The 11,608-nt window shown below is 39.7% G+C and overlaps 1 protein-coding gene across 4 annotated transcripts; it reads left to right on the forward strand.

Moving 5' to 3' along the window:
• The first annotated feature begins 576 nt into the window (after positions 1 to 576).
• LOC129263764 (SAP30-binding protein-like) lies at positions 577 to 11,533 on the forward strand. Of its 4 annotated transcripts, none has more exons than XM_064101021.1 (8): positions 577 to 894; positions 3,737 to 3,997; positions 4,627 to 4,850; positions 5,290 to 5,424; positions 6,250 to 6,329; positions 7,172 to 7,284; positions 7,594 to 7,770; positions 8,928 to 11,533. In XM_064101021.1, exons 1-8 carry the CDS (start codon positions 759 to 761, stop codon positions 9,131 to 9,133), a joined length of 1,332 nt encoding a protein of 443 aa, XP_063957091.1. In that variant the 5' UTR covers positions 577 to 758; the 3' UTR covers positions 9,134 to 11,533. The 4 variants fall into 4 exon arrangements, with proteins under 4 accessions (XP_063957091.1, XP_063957090.1, XP_063957092.1 ...); XM_064101020.1 differs by having other exon boundaries at positions 744 to 894; positions 8,925 to 11,533; XM_064101022.1 differs by having other exon boundaries at positions 886 to 1,000; positions 8,925 to 11,533.
• Positions 11,534 to 11,608: the final 75 nt, after the last annotated feature.

The following is an 11,608-nucleotide window of genomic DNA, read 5'->3' on the forward strand; positions in this document are numbered from 1 at the left end:
CTAAAACTTTGCAGGCCATCACTTCAAAAATATTACTTTTATTAGGAAAGGATATAATCATCGATAAGCAGTGCCGTGATGAGCAAGTGAACAACCCCCCCCCAAAAAAAAAAAATGAAGGGGTACGTTACTGGCGTGTATCGGGCAAAATTTATAAAAAGTTACGGGGGAGCAAAGCAAGCTAAAAAAAAAAAATCTGAATTTTTATTGCAAAAAAAAAATTTATTTTGACATAATATGCAGAAATTACTAAAGTATTTCATTCTTATCTCTTTCCTTTAAGGTGAAAGTTTTTTTCCCTTGATCGTGAAGAGTTTGGGGGATGGTAAGCGCTGCCATGCAAGCCCCCCGTCTGTACGCCACTATCCATAAGCCAGTGTCACGATTCATTATATAGATGAAAACCCCAAGGGTGCGCCCCCTTTGATTGCTCCCCTCCTATATATTTTGTTTTTACATTTTGTTTATAATTAATGGTGACTCTCGGTTTTTTTTTGCTCCCTTAATATTGTTTAAATTGAAATAAACTTTGAAACCGACTAAATATTGTGGGCATGATGGAATAGGCTCACCAATATAAGCGAAAAGTTCTGAGAGGGCGAGATGGCGTATCGGACAAAGTGTATTAAAAAAAAATCATGAAAATCATTTTTGTACGCCACTGATATTTAGTGTCCACATCTAATGCCTATATTGAAGATTTACTTCATAGGAGTAACCCGTGTTACTCTTTGTTTCAGGCTTTCAATTTTCGTGACATGGACCTTTGCCACAGAGACGGAGATGACAAATCGAATGATGAACAAGCTGCATGCTGGCGCCGAAATCGGTCTCGTACTTGGTCGAATTTGTTTTGGACGATTATTACGCTTCTTCGTCAACAAGATAGAGTTGGTAAGAAATATTCTACCATTTTTTTTCAATAAAGTGAGATTGTCCTTGATATTGAATGTTTTAAACGTTTGCAACTCGTCCTATTCAAAGCTATATTGTGTTTCTCGTAAGTTATGGCAAAGTTATCATCATTATTTTGTTTCTTTTCGACTGTAGACCCCCAAATTAAATGAAATCTTGACCCGAGCCCGGCCGGGTTGCATACACTGTACAGCCTACAGGCTACAGCGCAGGTTTGAAGTGAACGCAAGTGAATTGTGTCTTTGTGAGTGTTGTGTGGATGTTTTTTCGGTCGTACTCCGACTCGTTGATACACACATGAACCTGCATATAACCATAATTAAACTGCATGAACTATGTCTTTACGACTTGTCCTGTCTACTCTTATTAACCCTGGATGATTATTTATTATGGATACTATTGCCTTCATACTCATACTCAGTCATAGGGCTGATCTCCGAAAGCAGCGGAGGGAGAAAACCAGGAAGGAAGAAGGATAGTCATGATGATATTGATAGTGTTCCTGTTGCATGAAAGGGTCTTTCGTAGAACCGTTCTACGTAAGAACGAGATATCGCTCAACTGTTTCACAAAGCCGATTTGGGAGATAAAAGGAATGATCTTGGAAAGACACCTCCACTCTAGACCAAAAGCTTCGGTCTCTGTTATGTTGGTTGTTCAGCTGAACTCCGTTGGCTTCACTCACCAAATACAGAGACCGAAGTTCTAGCGCGATCTGTACAGGGGACTCAATGGCCATATGTTTATGTACTTAAGATCGGATAAAACGGGGAAGTGAATTTGCGCGACACCCGAGGTAAGTCACTGTTTTTGTTCCTTTCAACTTGATTTTTCTCAGTTTTTTGGCAATTGATGCCAAGAGGGAATATTAATTTGCATTTTGGTCGCGTGAATTTTCAAAATTTTTACTCATTAAAGACAAAAATTGAAGAGCCCCGACGGGGGGATTTTGCATTGCAAGTCCCCTAATGGTGGCTGCACGCTAGCGAGCCGTCTGTGTATGAGGAGAAATTAAAAAAAAAAAAATGTTAAAAAACTCCTCGAAACAGACGGCTGCCAGCTGTCTACCTCCACTCCAGACATGTCCTACGTATGCGACCAGGCATGATGATATTCTTTGAGTCATTGACTTTGGTCTTTGGCTTTGCACACCGCCCACCACCGTTGGCATTGAAAGAAAATGCGTATACGGCAAGCAACATACTGACATATCACCTTTAAACATTTTTGGGGGTCATTCGATTGCACTCTGATGCATTTTATCTGGGATGGCGGCAAGTTATTTTTATATGATGGGGGCTGTCATTAATTTCACGGCAAAACGGATGTCATTTTAACATCTCCGGGGTAATAATCATTATTTGATCTCCATTTATTCAAATACCGGTATATACTATATCATGATTTTATGAAAAGAAGTCATTCCAAAATAAAAGGTTCAGGTGGCGATAAAGGCTAAATATTTTTCCGATACTATCGATATCAAACATGTCAAACGATGTCGCGGACTTGGAATACTAAATTGCCTTCGTGAAACGGAAAGCGCTGATGTGTCGCCAATCTTCCTATCTCGGAAGAATGGTCCTAGGATGCTCCTACATATCGCTCATCTCGTCGTGCAACAGGCCCCTGAACTATGTCTATGCCTATGGTGCTTAAGATCTCGGCCTTTGACTGCGCTTAGGCCTACTGTACACACCGAAAATTGGCACGCACATACACAAAGCAATTTGGGTCTGACATGCACTTGCGAAATGTTGTGTCATTTCGTAAGTGCATGCATACCCGGGCGTCGCGTATTAACTTTAGGACTTAAAAAGATGCAGGAGATTTGAAGGAAAAAAAGTCACAAACCATTGCAGCGAAAGCTTTACTCATCCCAAAAATATGGCGCGAAAAGTCAAGGGTTCCTAATGGTGAAAAACTTAAACTTAAAAGGATGTGTGCGCATGGTTGAATTTGTTTGTGGTGGGGGGAATTTTTACACTCTTTTATTGTGCCAACTTTAGCAGTGCCTCACCTCTGCTGACAAAAATTAGTAAAAGAGATGGGGGGAGGGAGAGTGTACCCCGGGGGGTCACTCTCCACATGGACTGCTACCCACCCGTGTCCGACAACCTCAGAAATGCACCCTAAACGGCGTAATGACATTATGTAAATTTGCAACCCTAAACGGCGTAACCCATGAGAAAAGCCACCCTAAGTGGCGTGAACAGGGAAATCCCCTAATTTGATACCCTAAGTGGCGTAAACATCAAAAATTGATTAATGTGATACCTGTGCATGCTGCCTATAGTATAGAGCCAGGTGTAAGAGACTAGCTAGAACCATGGAGCTATTTACGGGAGTAACTCTCATCATGGACCTAATACATGTAGGTCCATGCTCTCATAAGTGCTGCGCTGGCCGCGCCGGCGTGTGGGACTGGGAGGATTGTTTTGTAAATCGCCTTTCATGGTGTTTATAGCTTAGGTCTGATCCCGGGTCTCCTCAAATTTGCCCAAATTTGCACCCCTAAATGGCGTAATTTTCATAACCAAATTAGCAACCCTAAACGGCGTGAAGAGAGAAAGAAAAGGCTACCCTTATCGGCGATTTACGAGCGAATGGTGCTGAAATGCAACCCTTTTTGCCAAAGAAGTCGACGCCGCCCGAGTGCCTGAAACGGGACCCTTTTCGACGCTTTTTCTGGACGCGGGTGCGTAGCAGGCCATGTGGAGAGTGACCCCCCCCCCCCCGGGAGTGTACTATCTAAGGCCTATGGGGAGTTTTCGTGTTTGATTTTACATCAGATCCTAAAAAAGTTTAATTTTCTTTGCAGAGATTGTGACCATGACGCAGGAAGGAGGAGGCATGCGAGGCTTGACGCATCTCGTCAGCTACACGTCAGATTCCGATGAGGAACGAGGAAAAGACGAAGAAGAGGAGGAAGAGCTGAAGAAGGAGCAGGGGGATGATGAAGTGATGGCCAGCATACCAGAAGAAGAAGAAGTGGTGGATGGAAAGGATGATACCATGGTGGAAACCATCCAGGATGAGGATGATGAGATGGAGATGGGGACACCCTTGCAGGAAAGCCCAAGTGAGTACAAGCAGAGGACATTTTGGACAGAGTTACTTTTCTTTGTTAAAGATGTTACGATTTCAAAATGAGTTTGAACAGAATCCAATAAAATGACCACCCAAGTGTTTTATGTATAAATAAGAAATATGTGCCAATTGACTCTGGAAAAAAATGGCTAATTGCCGAGAAATGAGCAACATAAGCACATAATTCCATAAAATGTCATGTATTTTTCAAGAAATATTAATACATTGCCCGACATATGCCTTTTTGTGTTAGTTACCAGAATTATCGGTTTTCAGCTAAGATTTCATGATTTCACAAAGATGAGTTGATTTCAATGTACCAGATCTAGATCTATGATAATATAGTGGTAATTAAACTGGATTTTAAAAGCTTATTCATGAATTGATTGTTTGCTACAATTATTTTCTTTTACCTTTTAAAGAGTCACAAAAATGAAGTTATCTGCAGGTACATGTTCCCATTCAAATTTGCTGAGTTTCAGTAGCAGTTGAGCTTTTAGTTTTGTTATTAAAGGACCCACTCATCTGGTACTAGTTGTGTAAAAATCACAATTCTTTGTAAGACACCTTAAGATTTAAAGAAGAATGTTAGGGAAACTCTGCTGATCTTTCCATTTTCAGGTCCATCTTCAAATGCCCCAAGCTTGGTGTCTTACGAGAGGTCAGAGACAAAGCCCAAGAAGATCAAGAAGACCGGTCTGGTGTCGTACGAGGGTGAAGAGGAGGACGGGAGGAGATCGAAGGAGGCCGGAGAAGAAGGAGAGGATCTGGACGGGTCATGGTTGGAGATGAAACTCTCTCCTGGGGATGACCTGGAAGACAGGGTTAAAGTTGACAAGGTCAAGGTGATTATTATGATATAATTTTATGGTAATTATTTATCTCCTGGGAAGTTTCGGGGCAGTGATGAATCTGTTACGGCTGGTACTAGTAGTAGTAGTAGTACCATTACTTGGAACATTTTGCTGGTTATATCCCCTGTAGTGTCCCGCAATTAAAAGAATCCCCTGCTAAATAATGGACTATTCCGAACCCTGACGAAACAGCTTTGACATTTCATTGGTCAATTTACTAGGTGACCGTTAAATATTTCATTGAGCTCATATTCATTAGGAAGACGTGCCTCATGAATATATAATTCAGCTCAGATGTCAAGAGGCCCAATTCGCTTTGCGAATTAGCTATCCCTCACTTCGCTCGGGAAGCAGTCGCCAGGGTCTCAACAAGATGCTAATGAAGCAGATGCAGACCGATATGCTCTTTTACCCTTATTTTGTTTTTCAGCTTGTCGACAGTTCTTATCTGAGTGCCTCGATGTCACTGCCAGAATCGGCCTTATCACAAAACATCCGTCGACTGAGTGCAGATGAAGTCACGTTACCGCCTGAACCACCCGGCAGGTGCTCTAGACATCTTCAGGTGAGTGATGAGGATGGTGGAAGTGGTGGTGATGGTGATGGCGGCAGGACTGGATGGTGGTGATGATAATGGTGGTGGTGGTGATGATGATGGTGGTGGTGGTTATGATGATGATGATGATGGTTGTGCTGGTGGTGGTGATGATGATGATGGTGGTGGTGGTGGTGTTGGTTATTGTTGTGAATTGGTTTTAACAGTGCTCTTGTTAAAAAAAAATGAATATATGTGCCAATCAAAAATTATATACGTGGTGATGATAATAGTGGTTATGATGACGATGATGATGGTGGTGGTGGTGATGGTGATGAGATGGTGATGATGGTGGTGGTGGTTATGATGATGAAGGTTGTGCTGATGATGGTGATGATGGTGGTGGTGATGATGGTGATGGTGGTGATGGTTATTGTTGTGAATTGGTTTTTAACAGTACTCTTGTTAAAAAAATATGTGCCAATCAAAAATGATATTGGTGGTGATGATAATGGTGGATATGATGATAGTGATGATGATGATGACTCTGATAAGGATGGTGGTGATGACGATGGTGGTACTGGTGGTGATGATGATGGTGGTTGTTATGGTGATGATTGTGATAATGATAATTATGGTGGTGGGGATGAGGGAAAGACTCATGCATCAAATGTCGTGACTAATTTGATCAATATGCTTTCAAATGTCAGCAGTTTTCTTCTCTATCTTCATATTTCATAAAGCTGTGTGCGCTATGAACGCCTAGCTTAGCCGGGTAATATAGGAGCGCCTTGAGCACCTAACAAGGTGGATATGTGCGTAATATAAATACCCTATATTATTATTATTTTACAGGAGAAAATCAACTCGTATTACAAGAAAAGCCTGAATCTGAACCAGATCATCCAAAGAAGAAAAGACTTCAGAAATCCAAGGTGAGTGATAATTTAGAAAATAGGATGGAGAGAGAGAGGGAGAGGAGAATATGCTTTTGATTTTTGAAAAATTAATGTAATGTAACAGAGACAAAAACAAAAGAATGAGACAGAAAACCAGCTTTACTAGTCTTACATTACATGCCATGCTTGTATCTTACGTTGTTTCAGACGTTTCATATGAAGTCTAAATAGACAAAAGCTCATTTACAAAACAAAGAACATTTCCTGCATCATCCTCATCTTTTGTTTTAATTACATACTTTTTTTTTTTTTAAATGTTATAAGCTACTGGAGATCCTTGCATCTGATTGGCTAAGAGGTAAATTAGTCTCTGAAAATTGCCAACAAAACTCTTTAGGTAATGTTTCCCTGGCATCTGGTTCATTGGCCTAGATTAGGGCCCCATCTTACAAAGATGTCCGATTGATGCGATTGATGTATATGGATATCTATCAATGTCATAATTTTCTCCTCATGATATTTGTACAATGTCCTTTGTAAACGATAAAAGCAAACTGAATTTTCAACAAAACTATGAATTTACTAATTAACATCAAATCTATAAAATATGGTGAAAAACTTGCTTTTTTTTTTTTTTATAGATGATGACGTTGCTGGCTTTCCATAGTTGATCACAATTTTTTGTAAGACTGGCCATTTCATAAAGGCTTGTTATAATAACAAATGCGCAATCCTCTATAACAAGTTCATTATCAGCCAATCAAATTGGATGATTTCAGTAGCTTTTAACTGATCTTTCAAACTTGTTACTAAAATAAGTTTTATGAAACAGGCCCCCTGTTTTAACATCATTCCTTTGTTTCATTGTTTCACTGCAGTATATATGAAAAGCTGATTGACTTTCTAGGTATAGATGAACTAGGTACCAACTACCCAAAGGATATGTACGACCCTTACTGTTGGAAAGAAAGCTCGTACTACGATGCTTTAGGTAAGTCGAGGCAACCTGCCCGTCCATAATACATGCATGCAAGCTGTGCCTTTTCAGAGATGCCAACCCTCCGATTTCATTGTAAGTCTCCTGATAATTTGGTCTCCTGACTTACTACCATTAACTTTACTCCTGCTGAAAATTGAAAAAAAGAAAGATAGGGAGGAAGAAAGAGAGAGGGGGAGAAAAAAAAATCTAAAAGTTTCTTCTCACCTGTGATTTATATGAAATGTGCTCTGTGGAACAGGGCTTATATTAACTTCTCATTTATAATCATTGTTACTGTCATGTATGTTTTTCTTATTCTAGCCAAAGCGCAAAGAGAAGAGATACAGAAGAAGAAAGAGAAAGACAAGAAAGAAAAGACAAAGGTGGAGTTTGTCACGGGGATGGTGAGGAAAACACAGATCCAGGCACCGCTGGTCACCAGCACCACCGGTGTAGCGGTACCATCAACATCAACAAGCAACCCGGGCACTGGCCATGGTAGGTTGAGATTTGATGCTGTCTTATTGTATTGATGTGGAAATTGTGTGGTTGATTTTGTCAATAGTTGGTGATGACTACCACAGAAGTACCATACCATCCATGTTGGCCACCAACCCAGGTACCACCCATGGTATGCACAGGTTCGATGCTGTCGCTCTCATGGTGGTGTTGTAATAATGAGGTGATAATTATATCAATAGTTGGGAATGACTACCACGGAAGTACCATCCATGTTGGCCACCAACCCAGGTACCACCCATGGTATGCGGAGGTTTGATGCTGTCGCTCTCATGGTGGTGTTGTGATAATGAGGTGATAATAATTGATTATGTCAATAGATGGTGATGACTACCACAGAAGTACCATACCATCCATGTTGGCCACCAACCCAGGTACCAACCGTGTTGTGCGGAGGTTCGATGCTATCGCTCTCATGGTGGTGGTGTTGTAATAAGGAGTAGTTAATAATTGATTACGTCAAAAGTTGGGGATGACTACCACGGAAGTAGCATACCATCCATGTTGGCCACCAGCCCAGGTACCATTCATGGTTACTTAGGTTCAATGTTTTGTCTAATGGTAGTGTGGTAATAATGAGGTGATAATAATTGATTGAGTTAATAATTGGTGATGATTACCACACCACAGAAATAACATACCATTCATGTTGGCCACCAACCGAGGTACCGCCCATGGTATGCTCAGGTTTGATGCTTTCTCTATCATGGTGGTATTGTAAATTGATATTGCCAATAGTTGGTGACAAGTACCGCAGGAGTACCATACCACCCATGTCGGCCATCAACCAAAGGACACGTACCGGCCATGGTAGGTTGTCGGTGCCATCTTGTGGTAGCATTGTAATAATTGGGGGATTGAGATTGATTTTGTCAGTGGTAAGGTACAAGTATGGTGGTGTAGTAAAAACAGGGCGAGTGTGGTTGATCTTATCAATTTTTTCTTTGATCACTGATCAGAGGCCAATAACACAAAGCTTAGCAATCATTGTAGAACACTTTTCTACTGTTGATTGCATTGACTACATGTACAATTAATCATGAAAATCATTGTACGATTAATCACTAAACTTTGTGTTCGGGACCCAGTACCATTGAACTATTTTGACACTTTTCCTTTGTGGTTTGTTTCAGAAGAAGAGAAAAAGAGAAAGAGCAAGTGGGATAACCCTGGGCAATCTCTTCCTGCGCCGGTACCTCTGATGCAACGACCCGTCGTCTACGTTGTCACCACCACCATAACCACCTCAACGGCCGTCTCGACAACCACATCAGCGTCAGGATCAAAGACAACGGTCATCTCATCAATAGGGGCAATAAAGAAACAGAAAGTGGAGAAATAGTAATAACTATTTCACGGATGACTTGAATATATTCATCATGTGGGGATTTAGCAGATACTATCTGATGGATGACTAGAAACAGATGGTGAAATAGCAAAGACTATCGCATGGATGGCTAGATCCAGGTGGTGAAATAGCAAAGACTATCATATGGATGACTAGAAAGTAACAGTTGATGGTGAAACAGCAAAGACTATCACATGAGTGACAAGAAATATTTATCGTGTAGGGATTTTTAGCAAAGAATGTTTCATGGCGTGAGAGAAGCGGAAGGTTGAGAAATGACCATGAATATTTTCTCGGTTGAAAGAAAGAGGTGTTAAAATATCAAAAACTATCTCACAAATGATTGGAAAGGGTTCATCAAGTGGGGGTTTAGCAAAGAAAAAGTTCTTGGGGGACAGAAACATAAGGCTGCGGAATAGCAAAGATTATCTCATGGATGACAAGGAATAATAATCTTGTAGGGATTTAGCAAAGAATAATTCCCTGGGTGAAAGAAAATAGGTGGAGAAATGGCAAAGATTATCTCATGGAGGATCACAACTTTCCCTCATATTGATATCGTAGTGACTATTTCATGGGCGAGATAGAGAGGTGGCGAAATAGCTAAAAATATCTCATTTAAAACTGGACGCTCTTCCTCCTTTTATTGAAAAACTGTGTCATGGTGGTCTAGGCATTGTGGGAGATAGGGATGGAATGGAATTAATCTATCAGTGAATCATGTGTGAGATGAGAGATGAAGAAGGCAAGGGTAATATCTCCTTGTCAGTGTGACAGAAAAACTTGGTGCTATTGCTAATGGTTCAGAAGGACACCAAGAAGAACCGTCAAGATGACAGATATGTTTCTTAAGTAGAAATTGGAAAACAATTTTTGTTTATATATACATGTATCTAGATAGAGAGAGATGTGTCACCGAATGACTTTGTTGGGTGAATTGCCATTGTTCTAGACTGGCTTTGCCTATTTAAAGTTTGGCTCATGCTCCGGGCTGGAGATATTTATATCTAAATTAATAGAGTAAAATTCAGAGCAAAATGCTGAGAATTTCATCGAAATCGGATAACAAATAACAAAGTTATTGAATTTTAAAGATTTGCAATATTACGGTGAAACAGTTCTAGGCATGTCTTCATGAATATTCATTATGTGGGCTGATGATGTCACATCCCCACTTTCCTATTTCTTATTTCTTATGTTATTATATGAAATCATAAATGTTTCATTTTGTTCATGAATGTGTAAATGAGGTGTCTCCTCTATGATGAAATAAGTTTCAGCAATAATGCACTTAATCAGTTGTCCATTCAGTTTTAGTTTTTGGTAGAAATATTTTGAATAAACCCAATTTCATATACTGGTACTATAATGAAATACAAAAGAACAAGTGGGGATATGAAATCGTCAGCCCATCTTATGAATATTCATGACGACATGCCTAGAACTCTTTCACCGGGATAATGCAAATCTTTAAATTAAATTGCTTCGTTATCCGATTTTGATGAAATTTTCAGCATTTTGCTCTTTTTGAATTGTACTCTATTGAGATATAGTATCTTCAGCCCGGAGCATCCCTTTAAAGCTATTTAGTGGTTAGATGAACTGTTTATGAACAAAATTTTAATTTCATGCAATTCTCACTTCATGCAAAGTTATACTTGTAGATGAAGTAGACATTAGACTGTCCGGCATAAGACTCGTTACATAAAAGTTACTGTTCAGTAACTTTGCCATCCCATGGTAACTACCATGGTAACGCTGATCAACAGCCAATCAAAATCAAGGATTCCATGCAAGTTGCCATTGCATGGCAAAGAAACCATAATGGTAGCTTTTATGCAACGGGGCCCTGGTCTAAAATACTGGGTCCTGCTTCATAAAGACTTGTTATAATAACAATTTCTATAACACATTTACTATCAGCCAATCAGCGTGAAGGATTTCAGTAGCTTTTAACTATTACTGCAAATTTGTTATTTCATTAGGTTTTATGAAACAGGACTCCAGATCATCTTTTCCAAAAAATATAGTGGTGTGAGATGAAAGGTGGGTATTCGTTTCAAATTAAGAACTATTGTGTTGAAATTGGACAAAATCTCTTTTTAAATTCCCTTTGGAAGGATGTTGCAAAGTTTAAAGCCTATGAGACTATTTTCTAATTCATAAATGCTCCTGTTCGGGATTGCAAGGCTGGTCAATAAAACTATCCTTCACAATACTCTCTATTCTACACCCAGTTTTCACAAAAGGGTTACTTATTAGAAGTCATCCATGAAAGCACGATTACCAATTCCTATAAAGTCCATAGCTAACGGGCCACTGTATTATAATGAAGGTTTGTACATTTGTGTAAATATTCAACATAATAAAATTAACGACATTTTTCACATAGAATTTTGAATTGTGCATTATACTTGATGTTGTCATGATGGTTTGAATAGTACAACCATAGGACAATGACATAAAATA

Source organism: Lytechinus pictus, chromosome 6 (genome assembly GCF_037042905.1).
Source record: "Lytechinus pictus isolate F3 Inbred chromosome 6, Lp3.0, whole genome shotgun sequence".
Lineage (NCBI taxonomy): Eukaryota > Metazoa > Echinodermata > Echinoidea > Temnopleuroida > Toxopneustidae > Lytechinus > Lytechinus pictus.

What these genes read in the sequence shown, in the direction of transcription:
- LOC129263764 (XM_064101020.1), top strand. Translation starts at nt 759, where the DNA reads ATGGACCTTTGCCACAGAGACGGAGATGACAAATCGAATGATGAACAA. An exon ending in ACCCTTGCAGGAAAGCCCAA is followed by an intron (nt 3,998 to 4,626) that starts GTGAGTACAAGC and finishes TTCCATTTTCAG; the next exon opens with GTCCATCTTCAAATGCCCCA. An exon ending in CTCGTACTACGATGCTTTAG is followed by an intron (nt 7,285 to 7,593) that starts GTAAGTCGAGGC and finishes TTCTTATTCTAG; the next exon opens with CCAAAGCGCAAAGAGAAGAG.